We start from the raw sequence: 26636 nt of genomic DNA, 5'->3' as shown, positions 1-26636 counted from the left end.
TTCATTATTCTCTGTGTAAAAAAAAGCCTTCATTTTATATGAACAGGACTTGAAATCCTTGAAAAAATGCCTAAATGGATTCCTACATATGATTTTATCAAAGCTACAGCTTTAAAACGGAAACGTCGTGAATTATGCATTCATGAAACAAGATGGACTGATGAAGTTCTTGCAAAGCTGTATAAGGATTTAAAAGGTACTGCAGTAATTAGATACTATTTTCTTATTTCTTGTACACTTCTGTATGTATTTTTGTTCCACCAGAACTCAATATATGTAGTAAATGTGTGTGTGTATGTGTGTGTGTGTGTGTGCGCGCGCGCGCAATCTAGCTGGGTACAGATACCACTGTTTCTCTGGAAAGATGTACTGTGGGGGTAAGGACCATTTCCTATTGAGGCAAGGATGGAAGTGAAAGTGGCATGACATAGAAGATTGGCAGATAGGGGGGAGAGGAGAAGATGGACAAACCGAGGTGAGAAAATATAATGGTAGAGAGAGGGGGAGAAGGAGATGGAAAGAGAGGGGGTGAGGAGATGGGAGGAGAAAGGGGGGAGGAGGACTTGGTCATAAATTGGGGTGGGAGGAGATGGATAGAGAGGGATGAGGAGAAAATGGATAAAGAAAGGGTGGATGAGGTAATTGACAGAGAGAGAGAGAAGGGTGAGATGGACAGAGAGAGAGAGGGAGGGGAGGGGAGGAGAGGTGATGGGCAGGGAGAATGGGAGAAGGAGATGGACAGACTGAGGGGTTACAAAGTGGACAGGCAAAGGGTGGTGGAGGTGATTGACAGAGAGAGTGGAGGGGACCAGATGAAAGGAGAGAGAGGAGGGGTGTAACTGGAGGAAAGAGAGGGAGAGGAAGATGGACAGAGAGGGGGGAAGGAGGAGATGGACAGAGAGAGGAGGAGGAGGAGGAGATGGACAGAGAGAATGAGAGAGAGGGGGGAGAAGGGCATGGACAGAGAGGGTGGAGGAGGTAATGCACAGAGGCAGGTGGGAGGGCGAGATGGACAGAGAGAGGGAGAAGGAGGAGATGGTCAGAGAGAGGAGTTGGATGGAGAGAGAGGGGATGAGGACTGGACAGAGAGAGGGTGAAGGAGGTAATGCACAGAGGGAGGTGGGAGGAGAAGATGGACAAAGAGAGAGAAGAGGAGGAGGTGGAGAGAGAGAGGGGTGGTGGAGATGGAGAGAGAGAGAGTGGGGGGAGGAAGAGATGAACAGGGAGAGGGACAAAAAGGAGGTGGACAGGGAGAGAGGGGGGGGGGGCAAGGATATGGACATAGGGAGGTGAGATTAGGAGATGGACAGTCTGACCATCACCACCCTATTGTAGGCTAAAATTGATTTATTGATTTTGAAGTAAAATAATAAATTGGGTGTCTGGTCACATTTTCACAGCACTTTGGCTCACTGCAATAGTGACACACTGCAGGGAGAGGTAGCAATGGTAGAATTTGAATAAACAGTTTTCATAATACTCCATTTTTATTCTTTGTCTTTGTTGCACATTGTAGGGTCGTAGTCCATTCTAAAATGTAACTTTTTATACTGCTCTAGAGGATGCTTGGGTTCATTCTATGAAATAATTTGAATGCTGGTGGACTTGTTGGTGTTGAACTCATACATTTTCAGTCATTTCACTTCACAATACAAAACAGCATCAGCCACAATGGTAACACAACATACATAACTTGTACTCCATCCTCCCACTATCAACTTGTACTACTAACTACCCAAAGACAAAGGTTTACCTCTAACAACATGTAGCAAAGAAAATACTATCATATAACAGTCTATTTGTGCAAAATCATCTTTGAAACAAATATTTCAAAAATAATCTACAAATAATTGTTTATGATTACTTATCTTTTTAAGAAGTCCACAATCATCATTGTGATTACATTAAGTGTTTATATATTTTGATGTTTATACATTTTTGTATAGCTACTTGGTAGTGGATTTCTGGGTTTTGAGTCTTCAAATTTTGGAATCGGTCATTTCATATGGTCAAAGATTGGTTAGTACATTTATCTCACCATAACCAGTTTTATTACAGTTCCCCCCAAAAATTTTGAAAACAAAAAAATGTGGGAAAAATTTTGATACAAAATAATGAAACTGATTATGCCAAGAAGATTTTGGAGTATAACAATTCAATAAAAATAGGTTCTTCATTACATGATGTACAATATTTTGACTACCTTAGCATAATTACTTCATTCAAATGAGAACAAGAGGAAAATTTCACTACAATGTTCTTTGCTCACAAAACAATTACGAAGTCTGACCTTTTCCCTATTCTGTAGCTCTCAAATTGTTGCTAAATATCATAAAACATACACGGGCTAAGCGAAAGATAGTACATGTAACAAAAATATCTCCCTTGACATAAAGCTACATTCATTGATTTTATTACAGTGGTATTACAGTTAAACTTGTATTTCATGTAAATGTCGTTAAGTATCTTGAGAAAACAAAAATATTGTGACCAACAAATGTCTACTGGTGACCTCTAAACAAAAACATTTTGTTTAAAATCCTGTAAATACCAACATTTTTAAAACTGTCTCCAATTAGTGAAATATTATTGATTGGTAATGCCTCCTTTTGCTTAGTATATAAATGAAACATTTTTGCAACCAGGTTTTAGAATGTTACATTTTTCACTAATTCTTCACGTCCTTCACACATCACCAGGTATAAAATTTCATAAACTAGTGCTTATCAGATTTTAAGCCCCTTTATTCTATGTGATAGTCCAATGATTTTATCGTTTATTTTGTCCTTTAGTTTTTGATTGCTACAAACATTGTGCATTCATTAGTTTTCATGTCACATAATAGATTATACAATAACATATGAAAAATTGCTTTTCAAGGCTCATTCTTACATGTTGTTTTCTGAAAACTGAGTTATTTAGCTACTTACGTTAAAAATATTGCCCATAAGTTATGTCAAAAATATCAACTACACTGAAATTTGCTTGAAAGTGTTGTTCATTAGATATTTGTCACTGTCACATTTTAATTCTTCTTTCACATCTACATAAAGTACACTGATTCAATGAGGCAACATGATAGTTCAATACACATACAAAAATAATATTAAACATCAGAGAGGAAAAATCTATCACAGTAAATATGAGTAAATCGTATACATCACAAGATATTGCTATTATTTTGTGAGAAATGGTGTGGTGCTTTCCAGACACCTTCCCAAAACTAGTACACAAGACATATCAAAGTTTCATTGTATCACAGATAATTCTAGACAGCAAAAATAAATGCTGCAATGGTCATTTTGCAGATTCCAGAGCTTATTATATACCGCAGAGTAAGTTATATTAAGAACTGAATAAATACTCAGGGACTGACTGAGATTTGCGTTTAAAGCTTCAACTTTTCAAATTATTAGATATTTAAAACGTTACTCTAAACATTCACAAATAACACTGTAAAAAATAATTACTTTTCATGAAAGAATATAATAAAATAAAAATCATGACTTAGTGCCTTCCCTAAAGCATTTCAGGCAAATGCCAGGATGGTTCCGTTGAAAGAGCATGGCTGACTCCCTTCCCCATCCTTCCCTTCCCTGTTTGGTCCCCTCCCCCAAATCAGCCAACCAGTCATGACTTATTTCCAACCTGTAGAGAAGTAACACAGCATAACCAAAAATAGTAAGTTACCACATTTAAGTTGTTGGTGCAAAAATTTATGAAAAACTGTGACTACATAGTTCTTTATGGATGGTAGAAAGCTTTTGGTTTTTAAAACATTCAAGTAAGTGTCCTTTTCTTTAGTAATCTTTACTTTTTTGTTAGTTTGTCTTCAATGAGGTAATATTTCTTAGCCTAAGAAGTTTTTTAGATTTAGGATAAATCAACTGGTAGGAATTAGGATGTGGGTTCTCACTGATCTCAAATGGACCAATATAGATATCAAAAAACTTTTTTAACTAAGATGTTTACATTTTAGGTTTCTCATGTGATTTAATAAGAAAGTACTGTCCAGTGTTGAACTTAGTGATTTTTACCTTTTTATTGTGTCTTTTCTTCAGTATCTCATCCTGCTTTTTCATAGTTTCTCTCACAACCGCTTCACGTTCTTAAGTAAACATGACAGTGCATGGTGGACAATCTACTAATTTAGAGATAAGATTTGCCGGTTTATTTTGAAACATAACTTCAAAAGGTGACTATGGAACTGTGATGCAAGCTATTCATTACATCTTCAAAATCATTGATGCATTCATACGATGGAGGGTGTTTGTGGCTACAATATGTGTGATGTAGATGATTAATTTCATGCATATATCTCTCTTCTGCATTGGTTGAAGGGTTATAAACTGAAATTAAAACGTGTCTAATACCAGATTTTTCTATGAATGATTTCCAACACTTTGATACAACTGTGATCCATTGTCTGGCAGTATTAGTTTAGGTTTTCCTACATTTTTGAAGTAATCTTTTTCAATTTTAACATTAATCCTCATACTTGTAGCTTTTATGGCAGGATTTAATGTTATTTATTTGGGGAAAATATCAACCACAGCAAAAATATAACAAGAACCATTTTTACTTTTTGAAAAACTTCCATAAAAATCCACAGCAACTAAAACCTTAGTTTTCTCAGGTGTTATATTTTGCATCTGACCTTGACAAGTTCTGTTACTTACATTGGCTCTCTGACTCCTGTCACAAGTAGATAGTTCTTTCCTAATCTTTTTAGCCATATTATAGAAATAAACATTTTGTAGCTTTTGCATACATTTTTGAATACCATAGTGTCCCCAATTCTCAATAATACTTAATCAACTTCCCAGTTTTTTCCTCTGGACAACATAAGTTCCAATCATCTGAACCCACATCTGTATTCCTGAAAAGTGTTCATTTATATACTTTATAATTCCTGTCCGATTTTTCATAACCTCTTTGCCCATACAACTCTTTACTAACCTCCAGTTTGAATAATGGTTTTGGTTCCTTCTAATTTTGTTACAAATTGCCCTAATAATTTTCTCATCGTGTATACCCTTCATATATCTGATTTTAAACTCTTTATCCAGATTTTGATCAAAATTTTCCATTGCCTCCACCCAATGACATCCTTGACAAAACATCTGCAACAGCATTGTCTGCAGCTTTAATATATTTAATTTCATAATCAAATTGTTGCAGATACATTCCCCATTTGGAAAGTCTATTGTGATATAGTCTACATTCTTGTAGGTTAACTTAGTGCTTTGTGGTCCGAATGTAAAGTTATGTTCTAACAGATAGGTTCTGAATTTAGTATATGCCCAGTAAACAGCTTATAATTCATTTTCTGTAACTTTGTAAGATTTCTCATGTTTTAACAGCATTTTATTTGCAAAGGCAATTGTGTCATGTATGATTTCCCCATAACTTCTTTTTCCTAAAATAGTTCTGCTCCAAAACCATAATCACTATTATTTGTGTGTGAACAAAATGGTAGGCTAAAATCTGATCTGTGTAAGAAATGTTAATTATTCAATTCTCTCTTAATGTTTTCACATGCTTGCTGACATTCTTGTGTCCAAACCTAATTAGTTTCTTTTTAAGTAAATTGCTTAAACAGGATGCATTCAAACTTTGTCCACTCACAAATTTTCGATAAAATCCACATAAACCATTGAAAAACTTCAACTGCTTTCTACTATGTAGTACTGGAAAATCTAGGATTGCTTCAATTTTATCAGTATCTGCCAAGATTCCTTCACCAGTAATTACATGACCTAAGAATTTTAGTTCAGGGACATCAAATTTACATTTTTTGTGTTTCCTTGTCTAAATTTTGCATGTACCTGCTTCAGCAACTCCAAATGCTCTTCCAAACTTTGTCTAGTTACCAAAATGTCATCCACGTAAACAGTAAGTTTTCCTATCAGATCTTGACCAAGTACATAACTCAGCTACTGATGAGTTCAAACCAAAAGGTACTACACAATATTGGTTACATCTACCATTGTAAAGAAAGGCAATATATTTACGAGAATCAGGAGCTAAAGGTACCTGATGATATCCAGAAGTTAAATTCAAACTAGACATAATCTGAATGTTTTCAAATTTGTGTAAAATTTCATCACCGTTTTCAGGGTGATCTGTTTCTCTGTACAAATTCCTAGAATCTCATTCCTCCATCTCTTTTGGAAACAATGAACAGTGGATTGTTATATGGGCCAACACTTCTCTCGATGATATCACACACTTCCATCTTATGCAACTCTTTCTCAACTGCAGCTCTCTTAGCTATAGGACACAACATAGCTTTGTAAAGAATGGCTGATGTGGTTTTAGCTGTGAAGTACGCTGATATCCTCTCTCTCTACCTGGAATATTGCTAAAGACATACCGTACTCCCATAACAAAGATTCCAATGCCCATTTCTGATTATCAATGAACCTCTTTGCTTCTGAAACCTTAGTGTCTGCAAGTTCTTTAAATTTGGCTTCATCTGTATCTAATCCTGGAATATCTTTGACTACAAATCTGCTGTGTTTTAAACATTGTATGCTGTTTACTTTATCCTCATCATAAGATATAGTTGACTTTGTAGAGTCAGTACAAATACAATCTCCATCAGGTACATTGATACTCAGTTTCTGCCCTCCCCAATCAAAACATACATTCACTCTAAGTATCCATATCACACCTTAGATAAGATGTTCACAGAAATCTTGAATTATTAAATATCCATGCGTAAAAGTCACTCCCTCAATTGTAAAAGTTATTAAAGCCTGACTTTGAATCGCTTTACTATGTTTCCTGGTTTCATCTTAATCCAATTACAAGTAATTCTACATAGTCCACATTATGTTTTAATTTTTTTCTTATTGATTCAGACTCCCCTGAAAGTTGGCTGCCTGTGTCAACAAGACATACCTTTCCATGATCCTATTCCGATCATAATGAACGGACAACAAACTTCAGCATATTTATCAGTCTTGACATTCTCATATGACAGGTTACCTTATATCACTTCAAAACTGAAGCCTCTGAAATCATTGTTGTTCTGACCACTTTCATTGCCTTGACATACTTTCATTAAATTAACACAGACATCATTATCACTGTCACTGAGAATTTCATCAGTCTGTATGCACTTATCTGTTTCACTGAGATAAACACTATGGCACTTACGTTTTAGTTGTTTTACAAGAAAATGTTTAATTTTATGCCACCAGTGTGAATAAAAAGGTAAACAGATTTTTTTATCATGATCCTAAAGCTTTCATCTTTCACAGTAGCATAGCTATTTAAGCACATTTTTATACAAAAGATCCATTCTTATTCATAACATCAAGCAGCTTACTGTCACTGTCATAACTGGTCTCCCTACTAGTAATTAAATCAAGAGTTTTGTTTGCTGTGATACTATCGTTAATGTCCCTTAATCCTTTAACGGTGTCCTTGGATATCTCTACAGCATCATAGCCACTACTACACATTTCTTTACTAATACCTAATGCCTCCAATCCTCCTTTAAAGCAAACAAATTACTTTTGTTCCTCATTACTATTCTCATCATCACTGACCTTTAATTTATTACATCATAACAAAATTACCAGTATCATTACTCTGTATTTCACTACTGTTTAAGTACCCAGTTTCACTTATGTTGCTGTTCATTAATACAGTATTCACTTTTTTCTTACCTGGTTCTTCTGTTAGTTTCTGAATTCCAAAATCATCACAAAAATTAGTCACTTCAGTATTTGACAAATGACAAGTATCTACTCAGTTACATAATTCTTATAAATTAACTTCTTCTGTATCCCCTTTTCCAGTTTCTGTGAGCTCATTTACCGTATTTGCATAATTTGTCTTGCCCGAAGAACATATTTCTTTCTTAACAGATATCATGTTAACAGGATAGTACACATCTTTTAAGATAGCTACTGATTCCTTCACTATAGTGTTTTTCTTGTGTGTCAGTATTTATGTAATTTCTGGTCTATTTGTTATTTGTTTCATGAGCTCCTAACTTGTGAACCGACAACGGGGACCAAGCTAGTTCTTTGGTTTCTGAATTAATAACCCGTCCTTCTGCTCCAACAATTGCCACGCTGCTCTCCAGAATAAAAATTGTTACCATTCACCCTATTATGTTCCCTCTGATGATAATTGTTACCATTGTGGTTACTGTGTTTGCTCCTGTTGTGATTATTACCATGCCCATTTTGATTACTACCTCTTTCAAAATGTGTGTGCTTGTTGTGATTGTATTTCCCTGTTTCCGTGCCAATTTTGATTACTACCTCTTTCAAAATGTGTGTGCTTATTGTGGTTGTATTTCCCTGTTTCTTTTTTTCTTAAACTCTTGTCTAATTTATCTATATATTTAAAAACTGATCTATTGTGTTATCTGGCCCATAGACTAGGTCCCACTGCACCTTGTTAAAGCATCAGTCTGGGTGAGTTCATCAAAAGGTTTGCTCAAATGTGCTGATTTTTACAAAACTGTTTCATACTAATACAACCTTCTCTGTAATTTGGTTCACTGAGAAATTCACTTTTCACTGTAGCTTGTTCAGTCCCCGTCCAAAATTTATTTAAAAATCCTTTCTCAAAATCTACATAGGTTGTATCATCATTGGTAAACTAATTTCCTGGCTCAATGCTTCACCTTCCAGAAACTTCTTAACAAACTTGATTTTCATAATATCAATCATATTAGACACAAAGTTCTCTCTTCAATGGTGCAGAAAATATACAGGATGTAAACTACATTCACCTGAAAAGATTTTCACCCAGAATGTTCTACAGCATGGTATCAACATTGTTAACAGGATTGCTATTAACTGCTTCATTAGACAGGTCTTCAACTTTTTTACACAGAACCAAAACATGACTTTCTGGGATGCTAGTTTTGTTGTTACTTAATTTTACATTTTCTGTGAATTTGCTGTCTACTGTTTTCACCCATTCAACAAAACGTCTTTCAACAAGTACCAGTTTGGTGTCAACATCACTTTCCATAGTTGAAATTCAACTATTTACATTTTTTTTCAACAGTTCTTGTTTCATCATAAGTGTTTAAAAGCAATTTTGTTTCTTCTCTAACTTCAGTGATCTCATCTTTGACATTTTTAAATTAATTATTAAATTTAAGTTCAATTTCTTTCGTTTTGGACTTCACAGACTCTACTCGACCATCGAACCTCTCAATTTTTTATTGATATCATTTAGTTGAGCTGTGTTTTTATCTATACAATAAAATGATGCTCCTATTGAATGACCAGATTCTTTGAACTGTTTCTTACTTTCTTGTTTATGATTTTCAAGTTGCTCATTAATTTTTGCAAACAGCTTTCTTGTTTATGACTTTCAAGTTGCTCATTAATTTTTGTGAACTAGTCAGTAATCATTTTTATTAATTGGTCCTTATTATTATCGCTGATTTTCATTAACATTAGCAGCATGGCACTTGGGTCATTCTTATCATCTTGTTTTAATTCATCTATTAGTTTATCCTGCTTTACAAATACTTCACTAATATTTTCCTCTTCTTATTTCACTACACTCCCATGTCTGTATTATTTCCTATTGTTCCAGAATTTTGGTTTTTATGTCTTCAGTGTAGTATTGTTCACCTCATATGATCCATGATCAGTTAGTACATTTATCTTACCATAACCAGTTTTATTACAGGGGGTATTGTCCCTTGCATCAGATCCGGGGTTTTGAAGGCTGTGGTGCCAGCAGCTGGAAGAGAATATGTGGCTGCCACCCATGGAGGAGTTCCACGGGGCTGCAGTCGTGGACAGAGGTGGTCCTTTAGGTGCTCAGGAACATTGGGAGTGCCGCGGAAGTGGTGGATGTGCCCACTGCTTTCAATTCACACCATCCACCGCATTTTGCTATTGGAGGATGGGTGAAACAATGGGCTAAACAGGTGTTTGATGCCATTGGCATTTGAGAACGGTTAAAAGGCTGTCACAATCAATTGTGGCCCGTTGTCTGACACAGGGCTGTGAGAAAATCCTTTGATGGTGAGAATCTGGATAAGTGCACCAAAAATGGCGGCTATAGTGGTGAATACCATGCTAACCACATGGGGGTAGTTGGAATAAGCATCCACAATGATGAGCCATATAGTGCCCAGAAAGAGACCACCAAAGTCCAGATGAATGCAGTCCCAGGGGCGACATGAAGTGGGACATGGGGCAAAAGACTGGAGTGGAGCAGCCTGATGTTGGGTACATGCAGACTAGCTGCACAGCATGGCCTCCACATCTTTGTCCAGTCTTGACCATTAGCATGTTGCCTGGCAAGAGCTTTCATCTGCGACGTACCCCAATATCCAAGCTGGAGAGTTTCAAGTCTTGAGTGTGTAAGGTAGTTGCGATGACAACATGGAGGGTGTCCCCCTCTGCATCCAGTGATCCAGTGGGAGAACGTTGGAAACAACAGACAGAAGATGAGAAAGGTAAGACCAGGCCCAGAGTCTGGATCGGCAGATTTTGAAAAATAAGTGGACCCTCCATGTAGCACATAGTGAGCGACACACCATAAGCTAGGGTCATGACATGTGTCTACAGTGATGTGAGTAGCAGTAATGGAGAACCGATTGGATGTATGTTGTCATTCTAAGTCAATGTGGAAACAGGAGGTCTCCTGTTGGTTAAATACCAGGTCTGGCCCTGAGGGTAAACAAGAGAATGCATCCGCATTTTCATGTTGCACAGTAGGCTTGTACTAAATGGTGTAATTGTAAGAACTAAGGAAAAGAGCACAACACTGAAGCCTTTGAGCCATCCACTCTGGAAGCCAAGAGTGTGGCCCAAAAAGTGATACCAACAGTTTGTGGTCAGTAATGAGGGTAAACTTAGTCCCATGGGATTTCTTAATGGCAAAGTTGACTTCCGAAGCTTCTCTCTCAATCTGTGAGCAGTTTCTTTTAGGAAACGTCAGTGTCTTGGGTACATAGGTGATAGGTTGCTAAGTACTATCATTGTTACAATGCTCCACCACAGCCCCAGTGCAGCAGGAGGAAGCCTCAGCATCAAAAGAAGGGGACATGATGGACTGACCACCAGAACTGAATGTCCTTCTTTCGCACCTGATGTAGTGGGTGCATAACATGTGCTGCTTGTGGGAGAAACTTTGAATAATCATTCACTTTACCAAAAAAGGCCTGCAGCTCCTGTAGATTTTGGGGACATGGGAAGGAGTCAGCAGCCAAAACATTGCAGTCAGTGGGTTGAATTCGATCTTCATTGAGCAAGTATCCCAGGTATTCTATTTGCTCCTGAAAAATCTGGCATTTGTGTAGGTGGCATTTGAGCCCTGCATCATGCAACATAGCAAAGAGGATGCAGAGGTTGCACAGATGGTCCTGACGCATAGTACCCGTAACTGTTAAGTCATCCAGATAATTGGTACAAACTGGGATGGACATGGTTAACTGTTCCAGGTATCTCTGGAAGAGATCCCAGATGGCAAACATTTATATTTGTACAAGACAAAGGGTGTTTTTATGACCTTAATACATTGTGATTCTCATCTAATGGGCTCTGTAAACAGGCATCAGCAAGGTCTGTCATAGAAAAATATTCACTGCCAACAAGCTTTGTGAGGAGGCCCTCTGGCTGTGGTATGGGGTAGGTTTCCACGTATGCCTGGGCATCGATTGTTGGCCCAAAATCTCCACAGAGGTGGAAGGAGCCATTTGGTTTTCATAACCACCAACAGGTGTGTGGCCCAAGCACTTGCATTGACAGGTTCAATTAACTCAGCTTCGTGAAGGTGATCTACTTCAAGGTGTCTGTAGGAAAACTGGAAATGGACATGCCCAACAGAAATGGGGCACTGTTTCTGTACATAGAGAAAATGGTGGCACACCCCAGGCCCGGTTGGAACAGAAATGCAAAAGAGGCAAAAAGGTAGTCAAGTTCCTCTAAAGGAACTGTGTCCAAGATGACCTGAACTTCACCCGTGATGGAGAAACCAAACACTGAGAAGGCATACAGGCTGAAAATGTTGGCAGCTGAGTGACTATTGACAACAAACAGCGTTATCAGCCATGCAAACTTCTTGTATGCTGCCATGAATTGATCTCTCAGCAAATCTGAGCTACCACCATATGCAACCAACTCGGGGGAGGGCAGGGCCAATGCTGGGTAACCCAGATTAGCCAATGTAGGGAAACCTTCACTCCTGTGTTTACTTGGAAACGAACATCCTTATGCACAATTGTGAGATCAGTAAACAACTTGGTGATGGGAGGAGTGTCCTGGGTAACAATGGCATGAAATTTATGCACTGTCCCTTGAGGCAACTGTGGAGCGGGGTTTGACTGTCCCAATGCTTAATGGCAGGCAGTTTGTAGATGCCTATCCTTTTTTCAATGGGTGCAGTGTGCCCAGAGGTCTGGGCAGTCTGTGCTGAGTGTTCCACAGTGCACCAATGTGCAGATGGCATGTTGTTAAACAGTCATGAAAGATGGTCAACCCTGCTACTTACGCCTATGGGCATGACTGACTGCTCAGAGTCCAATGACACATCCAAAAGTGATGAATCATGATGCTGCCAGTGAGAAAAGGAGTTATCAGAATTCCATCCCCTTGGTGGCAGTTGAACTGCTACTACCTGGGGATGAGCCATAAGGCATTCATTTGCATTTTCTGTCTGCACAATCTCAAAAGAGTCTGAGATTTTCAAAATATCATCCAAGGAAGGCTTGTCCAATTTGAGGGCTGCAGTGTGTACTTCCGAATCAGGGACCAGTTGGTCCACCACATCTTGAATCAAAGAATCCCCATATGAGGTTTCAGAGATGAGTTTGCGCAAGTGAAATCACCAAGTCAGCTCAGTCCTTGCTAATCTGCCACCCACGACTGATATGACTGACCTGGTTGCTTGTGTGGTATTGATGGAACTCGAGGCACGGTGTGACCACATGGGAGCATTGCAAAAAATACTTCAGCAGCAATGAATGCATCTCCTCAAAAGTGAGTGCAACTGGATTAGAGAGGGAGCCAACATTTTTTAGTAACAAAAATGTCTCTAGTGAAGACCAAGAAAGGAAGAGTGACCACTGGAGAGTGTCATCAGGAACACGAAAAATGGTGAAGTACTGTGTCAGCTGCTGCAAATACATGCCCCAATCTTCTTTGGTGTTGTTAAATGACAGAAACATGAGTGGATGAAACTCCACCTGGGAAACGACCACAGTCTGCACAGGTTGTGAACCCTGAACCTGCAAGCATTCTGATAAAAGCTGGATTTCCTGACGTAACAAGTCAGTTTGCTGCTGCAACTGCTATTGGAACTGTTGCAATTGCTGCTGCAAGATCAGCTGTTGGTGTTGCTATTCCACAAGTTGCACGAGTTTCAGATCCATAAGACACTGTTTACCTCTTTCCTCATTTCCATTTATACTAACCAGAATCGGACATGTCCACGGGTGACTGGCCGACTGGCTGAGAGTATTGTCAGTGAGTTGTAAATAACCACAGGACGACAATTGCAATGGAAGGACAATGAAGACAACACAACAGAATGACAAGTCTGGTGAGCAAACAAAATCAAGAGCCTAGACGCAGCAATATCATGAACAACAATGATGAGCACAGTGAACAGTATGAGAGTGTAGTCAGAACATGAATGAAGTCCAAGCCCCTGCTTTGCTAGCTTTATAGTGCAGCTGTGAGTGCTGATAGTCTGGCATGGGGAGCATGACTTGCACATAGCACTGTAGCAACAACAGCAGCACTTCCAAATTTTAGGAGTGCCGTCTAGGGGCTGTCATCTAGGTCCATGCATTCTGATGGGCTTTCAAGCTCATTGGGCCAGGATACCAGAATTTTATTATTAGTTTTAGTTAAATTGGCAAAGAAAGTTTGAAAAACTAGGAATCCTGTAGTTGGGTTACCTTAAATCAAATACTAAAGGGGGATGACTTGAAAGGGCTTCTTTTGTAGTTTCAAAACAGTAACATGTTTTCAGTTTGGAGAAAATGAAATGTATTATGAGCATGTCTGTATCAAACTGTTTGTAAGCAGTTAGAAAATCAGTGAATCAACTGCTAACAACACTTTGCTAACTCAGAGATGGGTTGAAATGATTTTTCATTTTGGCCAGAATCATGTGCCATTCTCAAATTTACTCAAGTTAGTGGAGTATCTCTCCTGCCTTCCTGGCATTAATGCAGTCACTACAAAATTATTTTCCCACATGAATAATATATGAACAAGAAACAAAACACAGCTTACTGTAGAACGTATGAAAGCAATGTTAGTGACTAAAGTTGATTATTATGAAACTTATTTTGAATTTTTTCATATGCTGTTGAAGAATACCGATATACTGAAGACAGTTCACAGCACTAATAAATACAGTTGGTCTGCTTGTAGTCATTCATTTTGAATATGATTAATAAAGTATAAATTAAAATATTTTTTGTAACAAAGTATAGCGATATTTTGTAATCATTTCATTTAATTAAGATCTTTTTATTTATTTATTTATTTGCATTGTCATAATTTTTAATGTGTCCTGAATTTGGGTTTAGATAATATGGTCCTTATAACAAATAGAACACTAACTTTCACTGATCTGACTTGAAGATCAGCATGCTAACTTAGTTTGCATACTATCTCTCACTATTATCCTATGGAATAAGCTTCGGGGGCAATTCAAATAAAAGAAAGGGTTTATTCAGCAAAAATGAACATCTTGCAGAGACTTCTTCAGAGATCTTGGAATTTTATGCTTACTTCCCAATACATTTACTACTTAATGCTGCTTGTTACAAGTAATAAAAAATCAGTTTCAGGGCAAGTGTGATTCATAATGCAAGACAGAAAAAAAATTACTTGTACCATGCAGACTTTACCTCATCCTATAGGATTCAGAGTGGAGTTCTGTGTTACAGTGCATAGGTCTTGAATAAGGTTCCTGTGTAACATAAAGCAAGAAATTGAGAATCTCTCTAAATTCAAATGAAAGTTAAAAATATACCTGATAATCCATCCTGTTTGCAAATTATATAGATGTCGGGATTAAAGGTTAGTGTTAGCTATGTGAAGTTTATGTGTTCATTGAACACTTCATTCATGTACCATACAGATAACTGTTGCTCTCTCATAAATATCACTGTGATATTATACACATTAAGCTATCCTGAAGAGATAAGCAGCAGTTATTTTATGTAACTTACAATTAAGGACACAATATTTTTTTCCAAACTGACATCTTTCTGGCTAATTTTCCAATGTTACATTTAGTCTTGAGTATGCCATTGTAGTTTAAAGCAGTTTAACAAAAAGTGATTATTAACATGCTTTTTAGCACCTCTTTCTCTTTGGTAATAAATATATATTGGGCTAGTCCATGCCCCAGAATGTTCTCCTTTGTGATGAGATCTAAAGAAGATGATGAATGGAAAGCTGAATGAAGGATTTATTTATTTGTACTTAGACCATTCAGCACAACAGTATCGGATATTTCAGATATCAAATTAGGATGTGATTGGGCTTGAATAGGGCAGCAAGTTAACTGTGGCCTAATCAGTGTAACTAACCCAGGATTCACCTTAGCAGGGAAAACTGAATGCAAGTCCAGTGCATTAACTCTGTCATAGCCACCTCCCTCAGCATATGATTTGGAAAGAACACACCACACAAACACACACACAAACACACACACACACACATTATATAGAGACACACTCAAGGGGAAGTCCAGGATAGCATAAAAACAATATGAAAAGGTATGGTACTACTAACCATATAGAGGAGGTGTGGAGTTGCAGACAGGCACAATGAAAAGATTGCTAAACATTTAAGCTTTCAGATAAAAGATTCTTATATGGAAATAGAACACACACATTCATCGAAGTCAACATGGATATTCACAACTATGAAACAAGGCATACAAAAGGCTTTTATATGGTTAACAGAAGATTAACCTTAACAGCGAAAAGACCCTATGTCAAATTACTGTTTTTAGTAACTTGTTACAAAATGAGGTTATGATATTGACAGGGGATACTTTTAAAAACTGACTCAAGCAGTGGCTTACCCAAAAATGCCATTATAACTTGTATTTATCATGAATTATAATGTAATAAGAAATAATGTAAAGTATAAAAGAATGTAATAGTAAAAACTTTTATACTTAGTTGAAAATGCATATGCACGTAAAATTATGTGTTACAAGCAATAAATTGAAACACACACACACATGGCTACTGCGTAGGGCTACTGGGGCCATCTGAGGACTTTGATGTGTCTAACATGTGCAGCAATCTGGAATGGGTGGTGATGTTAAGGAGGAGCAAGGATAGCAGGGTAGATGTGGGGGAAAAGGTTGTGCTGTTTGTGACAGTGGACAGAGACCATGGTGGGGACAGTATGGGCTGTGAGATGCAATTTGGGAGGCTGTGCTTTGGGGATAGGGAGAGGGGGGAAAGGAGAGGAGAGGCATAGAGAAATGGAAAGGCTGTGGGTGCATTGGTAAAATGTGCAGTGCTGTAGTGGGATCAGGGAAGGGGATAGATAATAGACAGGTAGGGGACAGGGACTACTGAAGGTTAATATGGGGCTGGGGGTACAGAAATAAAGAATGTGTTGTAGGGAAAGTTCTCACCCTAATAGACTTTGAAAATGCTTTTGATAGGGTTAGTCATAAACATCCAGAAAAAGTCATGATTAAAATGGGTTTTGGCACCAATTTCATGAATGCAATTGAGAATAATTTGGGCAACACTGTGTCACAAGTCATTGTGAACAGTAGATTAAGTGAGAAAATTCCCATCAAGAAATCAGTCATACAAGATTGTCCATTATCTATGGTCCTCTCCTGCGTACCATATGTTGTGAGTACCAGGAATTTCAAAAGGAAACAAAAGGCATGTAGTGCTTGAAGAATTTCTGTGTAAATTCTAGAACCACTTGACCTTCCTCCGTCTTGAACACACAATATTTTAAGTAGAAGTGTGAGAGAGATGGATCTGACCTACTGCACATTGCATGTTTGTGTGTACAGGTCTAAAAACAGTCACGAGCAAATTGTGGACGAGGCGGCTGAATGGCGGCCGACAAGTACCTCCTGCACGATCCATAAAGTTTCATTCAATGTGTAGAGTAGAACAAGTAGTGTTTATGTATTATTCTGTGCTTTTAGTGACTGTGATGATTGTTAAGGACAAATGAAGAAATGAATTTAGACTTTCAAGTAATTCATGTGTTGGACTTGCTAGAGGCAAGACATGTTTATAAATTACAAGTGGTTCTTAAACCAACTCGCTTGTGAATGTTAATTTAATGCATTTCTAAAGCTTTAAATATGAGTGAAATATGAGAAGATGGAGGTATTTGCATGTGAAATGCGAGAATGTTATTCTGCATAATCCAAATACATCGTTAATTGGTGAAAACATAAAGTTTGTATATTTACTCATCAAAAAGCATTAGAGCATTCTTTCATGAGTAGAGAGAGAGAGAGAGAGAGAGAGAGAGAGAGAGAGTCTGGTAAATTGCCTTAACCAGCTTTATTCTTCGCAGAAGAAGTTTTTGGAGATTGACATGGCTGACTATCGAAAGAGGAAGATCGGCATACCAAGTAAGTCAACTGATGTGAGAGAGGTGTGAAGTTGGCAAATCAGTTCCATATTGATCCTTATAGTCTAGAGTGTTAGAGTGTGGCAAACAGTGATAAGGACTCGAAAAATGGGAATTTTGAGAAGAAATTGAAGAAGAAGTTATGATGTGTTGCCGTAGAAACCAGATATAACAAGACAAGAGAACTGTTTTGTGTAATTGGATTAAGTCCAAAAATCAAATGGAAAAATTTGTGGATGCAACATTAGGGAAATAAGGAAGTAATAATAGTAAAAGAATGGAAAGAAGACCTTGACGTATTAGACTAAGAAGAGATACGATGAGAATAATTCCACTAAGAAGATCCAGTGGGGAGGAGTATACAGCTCTCACACACATCGCGGCAACGCCGACATGGAAACACCATCCGATGCCACCAGCACAGTGCTGACCTGCTTCCACAACTGCCCTCTGACGCCGACATCAATACCAACGTGTGACGCTCCCAGCTTGCTGCTCACCGGTGCTGACTTGCCATCACATCCACTTACCTTTGTTGTGAGAATTCTACGCTGGGTGAGGCAATATAGAACCTTAGTACCTTAGAAAGAAGGGGTACAAACAGTAGAGTGACTTTTATTAGTGTAGTTATTATACTGAGTTGAATTTTTTTAATGATTACTTGGTCTAAATATCATAAGAATATGGATCAGGAACAGCAAATTGGAGAAAGCTCAGAACCAGCATGGCTATGAAAATTAGTAAACAAGGTCCAGACTAGTCTGAATAAGTAAACCTAATCAAAGCTCAGAATGCTAAATTAGAAGCCCAAAGTGCAGATTCAGTGGCTTTGAGAAAGGAACTAAATGCAGCTTTAAATTCTCAAAGTCATAAGTTAGATTCAGTGAATACTCAATTAAGTAATAAATTTTAAGTTAGATTCAGTGAATACTCAATTAAGTAATAAATTGGATGTTCAGAATGAAACTTCAGGATTGTTAAGTGCTAAGGTAGATTCACAAAGTAAAGACTTTAGTAATTTATGTGAAGGTATGGGAAATTTGAAGACTGATTCGACACTTTAACTGCTAAAGTAGAAAATCTCAAGACAAATTTGAAAGGTGAACTAAATAGTTCTTTAAGCAGTCACGTAAATCAACTGTTCACTGACTTTAATCAGAGACAGAATGATCAACTTCAGGATTTGACAAAGAAGTTAGAATTTGATATTGAAGATAAATGTAACAATGTAGAATCTGAACTTAGTGAGAAGTTAGGATCATTTCAAAATGTATGTAATTTACATCTGATGCTGTAAAACGGAGACTGCATACATTAAAAGGGGGTGTCGATAAGAATAGCAAATTAATATCAATAATCCAATCACAAATTACAGGCATTAATACTTGAGCAGAAAATGTAGAAAGAAGTTTCCAAGAGAGAATAGCTAACTCTGATACGGTAAATATAAGTACTCTGGAGGAACAATTTGAAGGAATTATAGATCGAAAAGTCACCGAGAGTATAACCTCCAGAAACGTTTCAACTATTGCTTCTTCCAAACTTAATGATACTAACAAGGCTATAGGTGACATGTGGAAAGAATTCAGATTTATCCAAAACGAAGTAGAAAAAAGTGTATTGTCACCTAATGTTGTGATACCTCAGGAAGTGGTGATTGTTTTGCAGTGGGGAGACTCAAACAAAATTTAACAGGAAGTACTGGTCTGAACTTGCTCAAGTGAAGTTAATATCAGATCCATGGGACCCAGGTGGAGTCATATATCCACCAGGGACGTTAACGTTCTGTGTTAACGAGCAGCGTGATGACTGTCAGATCCTGAGTTGTTTTCGGTGTTTCTTCCAAAATAGTTTCCTGGACCGAATTCCCTTCAAATCTTAAACTATTCTGTAATCTGTTCTTGAATTCTTAAACTATCCTATAATTTTAGTACCAAGAAAACTGGGGAAAAATTAAGAGAATCACAGATAAACAGTGATCTCTAAACGAAATGAACAGAATAGAATATTACATTTGTGGAAAAAGGTAATATCATGTAACTAATTGAACAACCGTTATACTATAGTGTATGGATTTTCTGTTTTATATAGAATATTTTATACCTTTTTTGAGATTTGATGTACACGAAGGGTTTTGTATTGATTTTGAAAGGGGTGGGTAGTGTAAATAAGAGCATGATTTACACCAACAGATAAATCATGGCTAACACAGAACACACATTGCACCTTTCAAACAACCCTCGCAAACAAGTGTGAATGGTTCTTCATCATTTGCCGCTTCCATAGGGTTGCTAAGATTTTCTTCAGGGACCTCAAGGGTGAAGGTGGGAATGTCCATTCTGTAGGAGACGATTTAACGCCATACCTCCTCCGGCTTCTCACTCAAGTACCGTCGAGGTAGGGGATCCTGGGGAAGGGGGGTGGGAAGGGTTTCCTGTCTTTGGGGCTGTCTTCTTTCTCTTCTTCAATGTTAGCAACCAATTCTATTTCTTCCTTTCTTACTTCTCTTTTGAGGACCTAACTATTTTTTCCCTCTTTCCATGTTCATACACTTCTATCGCAGAAGTCCTTCCTAATCTCCGTGGTTTCCAATAACCTACAACTTATTCTCACATAAGAAGGCCGAAGAATCAGAAAACACAAATACATTTAAGCATACATACAAAGAAATACGAATGCACAAACCATGAAGTAACGGATTAGAAGGATGTAAGAACCGCCAAGGGTTGTAGGGGAGAAGATCTAGAAAGATGCACACATTGTTTTTATTATGATGGTTCTACGTTGCCTATTTACATGAAAGCCATTTTATATATAGAAAACTATGATGATCTTACAACAAGTACACGTAAGCAGGAAGCATGAGTAATGAAGGAGAACACAAGCCAGATTGGAGTAAATTGTGATGCTTATTTAAGAAAAGTCAGTGTAACGAATACTCGGATAAATTGATGCATGTTAGGATAGTGGAGCTTGAACAAAATAGGTAGGCATAGTGTCTACCATGAGTCGAATAAGTAGACATAGTATCTACTAAGATTATAGAAGTTGAAAAGTAGAGGAAGACTCTAGGGTATTAAATGAGGTACTAAAAAGTCAGAGTGAAGTGTAAAATAGATTTTTATTTTACCAGGAAATATTTAATTATAGTGCACATTAAGATGTATACTAGGGCAATGAACCACGAGGCCTACTCCTAAAGGATAAGGGGGATGTACCCGGCATTTACTAAGGCTATAGGTCAAGCATACATACATAGAGATAGGATGACCCTGTGGCCTGATGAATAGGGATGTTTTATAAAGGGGCGTACCTATCAGAACGGAAGGAGGAAGTGCAATCATAGGGTTAACCCACATGTAAGGTGTAGGTGCTGATCCTAGGGGAAAAGGACAGTATCGTGACAGAAGTCACACATTTAATAGGAATTATTCTGGTAAGCTTGAATTTATTTATTTATTTATTTATTTATTTTGATCCAACATCAACTGAGCACAAAAAAAAGGTTTTTTTTGTTCCAGTCTTCTGGATAAGTCAGAGCCTTACTTACTAGGGTTACACATTAGTGGCTGGCACTTTTATCTACACAACTTTTTGTAAATTTAGTTGAGAGAACAGAGTTACATATATGGACTATACATTAAAAAAAAATATTATTGCCATACTTAGATTAAGAAATCTACAGTTTGTAACACAGTATTCATATCTGACATTCAAATATTTACAGTTTGTGACACAGTCTAAGATCTGAGATTACATATATTTTTAGATAGATGGTCTTCCATCATACGAGTGTACTAAATCTAGAAACTCATCTATTGAATATACAGGATTGTTTAGGAGCCATAATTTTAATTTCATTTTTAGTTTTGTAATGGGCAATTTGGAGATATTAGGATGGAAGCAATTCAGTAGTTTTATGCCTGCATAGCAAGGACTTCTCTCATAAAGTGTTCTATGAGAGGTGATGTGGGGTCTCTCTCTACCTCTAGTATTGTGATCGTGTATTTCTTTATTAAGTGTTTTGTTACTGTTTACTGCCATAATCTTCAGCACATACAGGTTATGAACAGTTAGTATTTTAAATTCTTTAAACAAATTTCTGCAGGACTTCCTGGCACATGTCTTTCACATAATTCTAAGTGCCTTCTTTTGTAAGGTAAGTACACTTTTCATATTACCTTTACTGCTGGATCCCCATACCTCTATCCCATAACTTAGATGGGATTCAAATAGTGCAAAATATATTTGCCTCAGAGTGGTGATGTTACAAAAAGGTGTCAGTTTTCTTAGGACATATATGGCAGTATATAGCTTTTTGCAAATATCATTCACATGATCAGACCAGTTTAACTCTGCATCTAGTGTCAGGCCAAGAAATTTGGTTGAGTATTGTTTTTTAATGTATTTGTCACCCATTAAGATTTGGTTTTCATGAGTTTTTTGCCTCCCAAGATAAAATTCAATATGGACAGATTTATTTGTGTTTAATTTTAGTTTCTTTTCATTAAAGTACTGCAGAATTAAGCCTGCTGCAGTATTGGATTCCACTTCGAGCTGTGAATAGCTTGGATTGCTGCATATTAACGCGGTATCATCTGCATATAAGATAGCTGTTGCATGGTTTGTTATGGTCTGAATATCATTTACATAGATAATAAAAAGAAGTGGTCCTAATATTGACCCCTGTGGAATACCAAAATTTATGTCAGTGGTGTTTGATTTGTATGCTCTCTCTGAAGTGCTAATAGACACAAACTGCTTCCTATTTGTCAAGTAGGACCTCATCAGATTATGGGCTGTGCCTCGAATGCCATAGTTCCACAGTTTGTACAGCAATATGGTTGTATCAACACAGTCAAATGCTTTTTGTAAGTCTAGAAAGATTCCACATACATGTTCTTTATTATCTATTGCTTGAGTGACACCTCCGATTAAGTTGGATGCTGCTTTAATGGTGGATAACCCCTTGACAAACCCATACTGCCCCTTAGAAATCATTTTTTTGCATACCAGGAAGTTCCAGAGTCTTATGTATATTAATTTCTCAAAGATTTTGGATATTATTGAAAGTACAGAAATGGGTCAAAAGTTTTCTACTAAATTCCTGTTTCCTTTTTTAAAAATAGGCACAACTCGAGCAATTTTCAACTCATCTGGAAGTAGACCATCTTCCAGATGGGAATTGATAACTGTTGATAAAGGTGATGCAATTTTATGTATACATTTCTTAAGAGTGTCCAGACTAAGACCATCATATCCTGCTGCATGTGAATTCTTTAAGCTACTCACTATTTTAATTATTTCTTCATCACTAGCATTATTATGATTTATGTGAATTTACAAGTGTCAAAAAGAACATTTTCAGTTGCCCAGAGCTCCTCCAGGTTATAAACCACTATAAATAATTATACTAGTACATACTAAGGAAAAAATAGTACAAGGAACTAGAATACAGAATAAAGTACTCAAGTCTCATGAACACCTGGAGCTTATGATTGGAAACTAAAGGTTAAGCCCTCACGATTCCTAGATATAAAAAAACGAACTCCAACATTGATTGAAATTTTCACGTTTTATAATAATAATAATAATAATAATAAAGAAATAGCTAAATAATAAGAAAAAGAGTATGCACAGTTATGAAAAGAATAAGGTATACTGTTGAAATATGAATTTTTATTATATGTGATATAAATGTACATAATGATTGTATATAAAATATCGCGTGTTTGATCGGGGGGGGCTCTGTAGCGCTTTGAGAATTTCTGCATAAATTCTAGAAACACTTGGCCTTCCTCCATCTTGAATACATGATAAACAGAAGTGTGAGAGATGAATCCAACCTACTGCGCATTACATGTCTGTGTGTGCAGGTCTAAAAACAGTCATGAGCAAATTGTGGACGCGGCGGCTGAACAGCGGGAACAAGTACCTGCTGTATGATCCATAGAGTTTCAGTGTATGTATAGTGAAGAACAAGGAATGTTTATGTGTTATTCTGTGGTTTTAGTGACTGTGATAATTGTTAAGGACAAATGAAGAAATGAAATTAGCCTTCCAAGTAATTCATGTGTTGGACTTGCTAGAAGTTTATAAATTACAAGTGGTTCTTAAACCAACTCGCTTATGAATGTTAATTTAATGTGTTTCTAAAGCTCAAAATACGAGAAGATGACATATTTACATGTGAAATGCAAGAATGTTATTCTGCATAATCCAGTACATCGTTAATTGGTGAAAACATAAAGTTTATACATTTATTCATCACGTTTTATCATCAAAAAGCGTTAGAGCATTATTTCATGAGTAGAGAGAGAGAGAGTGTGGTAAATTGCCTTAACCAGCTTTATTCTTCAGAGAAGAAGTTTTTACTTATCGACGTGGCCGACTATCCAGAGAGGAAGATTGGCTGTCCATACCACGTAAGTCAACTGATGTGTGAGAGGTGTGAAACTGGAAAATCAACTCCACATTGATTCTTATTGTCTAGATCATTAGAGGCTGACATGCAAAGCTTACACTGGTGGCTTGGATGTTTTCATGGAAAGTTCACGATATGTTGCCATCTCACATAACAGCCTCTGATGGTACAAGAAAGCTACAGGTGCTATTGTCAATCCCAAAAAGACTGTGATGAATTGGTTTACTGCTGAAGTGTTAAGCGTCATCATGACAAATAACCCACGAAGAATGGAGGCTCTGAGTTGGCGCACGATGCTGCATAAATAAGAGTGGCAGTAAAAATCCATGCAGGTAGAAATTTAACTATGACAGAAAAAGTCAAGCTGTAAAAACACAAATACTCGCAAAAATGTGGTACTTAACTCAGGTCCTCCCAATGCTCAAAAAATAGGGAGGAATTTACAGCAAATGATGTACTGGTGAGGGGTGATATTTTTAAGGTTTCTTTGCAGACCTGTACTCTCAGCTTAAATGAGAGTGGACTGGACCAGGACTTGCATGCAAGATGCATGTCACTACTTGCCAACAGAACTAAGTGTGTGATAGAAAAGGATTACACTCACCAACTGCTGTAGTGTTTCACAAATATTGCCCAACATCAGAGCTAGTGTCGCTTCATGTTGTCAGTATCCTGTACTCATTAAACTTGGTCCAAAAATATGATCACAGTAAAAGCTACATAGCAACACATGTCCTAAAACAAGGACAAATTTGTATCATGGCCATAGCTCTCAAAGGAATACCAACTTCTAATAAATGGGAGCTGTGACTACCGCAGCACAATTGGAAATTTGTGTGGGAAAATTTAGCGATGAAAATAATACCAGAAGGCACTGGATCAACTTGGTACAATGTGATAAACCAGATAATAGTGACAAACTCTAAGCTTGACTCCACCCAGTTAAAACTGTCAGCCACATGTGGAAATTGCAATTCAGAAGACACACTCAAACATCGTTTTGAGTGCTCGAAATTTATCAAGATATGGCACACAGCAAGGATATGATTCAACTGATCAATAGATTGGACATATGCAATATACAGGTTTCTAACACTGCGACACCCAAATGGAAACTATTTCCCAAAGCAAAGTGATGTGCAACAATGTGAATCATGGCACACACAGTTCATATAATTTTTGGACTTAAATTAACAGACAACATATGGTATCTGGCATACGTATGGAATGAATATGAGAAAGTAACTTTCATCCTAAATACAGGCTTATGTATGCAAATTTTCTCAATATTCCAATGTGTAAAGCTGATGATAGAATTTTGACATGAAAAGAGATGAAGAAGAAGGAAATGTGAAACTCCAAACGTGTCATCTAAGAAATAACTCAATCGACAGTTTCTTGCTAGTTTCTGTACAAAAGAATGAAATGTGAAACTGTTGTAATCTATATAATTACTTTTCAAATGAGTTTGTTTTCTGTTGTTTTGTGAAACTGTTAAATGCTAAATAAACATATTTTAAAAAAGTGCAGTTTAGAAAAGCAGTTTTTGATAGGAAAGATCCAGGTGGCGCAGGCTGCAAAGCAGTCATTGAAGTGAAGCACATTGCACTGGGCAGCATGTTCAGCAACTGGGTGCCTGGCTGTCTCTTGGTCACAGTTCGGTGGTAGGCATTCATGCAGACAGATAGCCTGTTAGTTGTCATGCCCATGTAGAAAGCAGCACAGTGGTTGCAGCTTAGTTTGTAGATCACATGACTGCTTTCAAAGTCTTTGATGGGTTTAGATGATGCCTGTGGCAGGACAGGAGTAGATGATAGGATGTATGGGAAACTTCCTACATCTGGGTCTATCACAGCGATATGAGCCATAAAGCAAGGGTATGAGTGCAGGGGGAGGACAAGGATACTGCATAGGTTAGGTGGGTGGCAGAATACCACTGTGGAAGGGTAGGGAGGATAATGGGTAGGGACTCTACATTCAAGGCATGACAAGAAGTATTTGAAACCTTGGCGGAGAATGTTATTTAGTTGCTGCAGTCCTGGATGGTACTGAATCACAGGCAGAGCACTCCTTTGTGGCAAGATAATGGTTGGGTGTGTGGGAACTGGTAGGTGACTGAAGAGACAAGACACAGGAGAGCACAATGCGGGGGGGGGGGGGATAATTTTTGTCTGTGAAGGCCATAGTGAGAAAACAGGAAACCAGCAGCAGAAACATAAACATTCTTGTGCAAAAATGCAACATCTTTTAACAGATTAAAAAGTACACAATAGTAAATGAGGGCCTAGTATTTTTGTTACTAACATATTTATTTGCACTGTAGAAACATTTCTCAACAAGAAATGATTTCAGAAGTGAGGACCTGACACATCAGTCATCATATAGTCAAAATTTTAATGTAAAAATACATGATACTGAAAGTGATGCTTGAAACATGTAATACAATTCAAACAATATAGTAACTTATATAGTGTTCATTTGTTACACAGGCTCACAGGTTAACTTTCTCTGCAACTTTTGTAAACCATTAACTCACATGCTTGTCTTATTGATGTATTGCCTATCAGCTTTTGTTTCAGGTTTTTTGTATCACTGTTTGTGTAAAATCTTTTCTAATGTTT

The 26636-nt window shown here is 37.3% G+C and overlaps 1 protein-coding gene across 1 annotated transcript in view; it reads left to right on the top strand.

Annotated features, from left to right (window-relative positions):
* Positions 1 to 26636, top strand: part of LOC126191219 (cilia- and flagella-associated protein 91-like) — a 356082-nt gene that overhangs the window by 135964 nt on the left and 193482 nt on the right. Inside the window, exon 9 of the mRNA XM_049932021.1 lies at positions 47 to 196. Coding sequence (XP_049787978.1) covers positions 47 to 196 — 150 coding nt within the window. The remainder of the gene's footprint in view (positions 1 to 46; positions 197 to 26636) is intronic.

This window comes from Schistocerca cancellata, chromosome 6 (genome assembly GCF_023864275.1).
Source record: "Schistocerca cancellata isolate TAMUIC-IGC-003103 chromosome 6, iqSchCanc2.1, whole genome shotgun sequence".
Lineage (NCBI taxonomy): Eukaryota > Metazoa > Arthropoda > Insecta > Orthoptera > Acrididae > Schistocerca > Schistocerca cancellata.
This window is presented reverse-complemented; position numbering and strand designations above follow the sequence as displayed.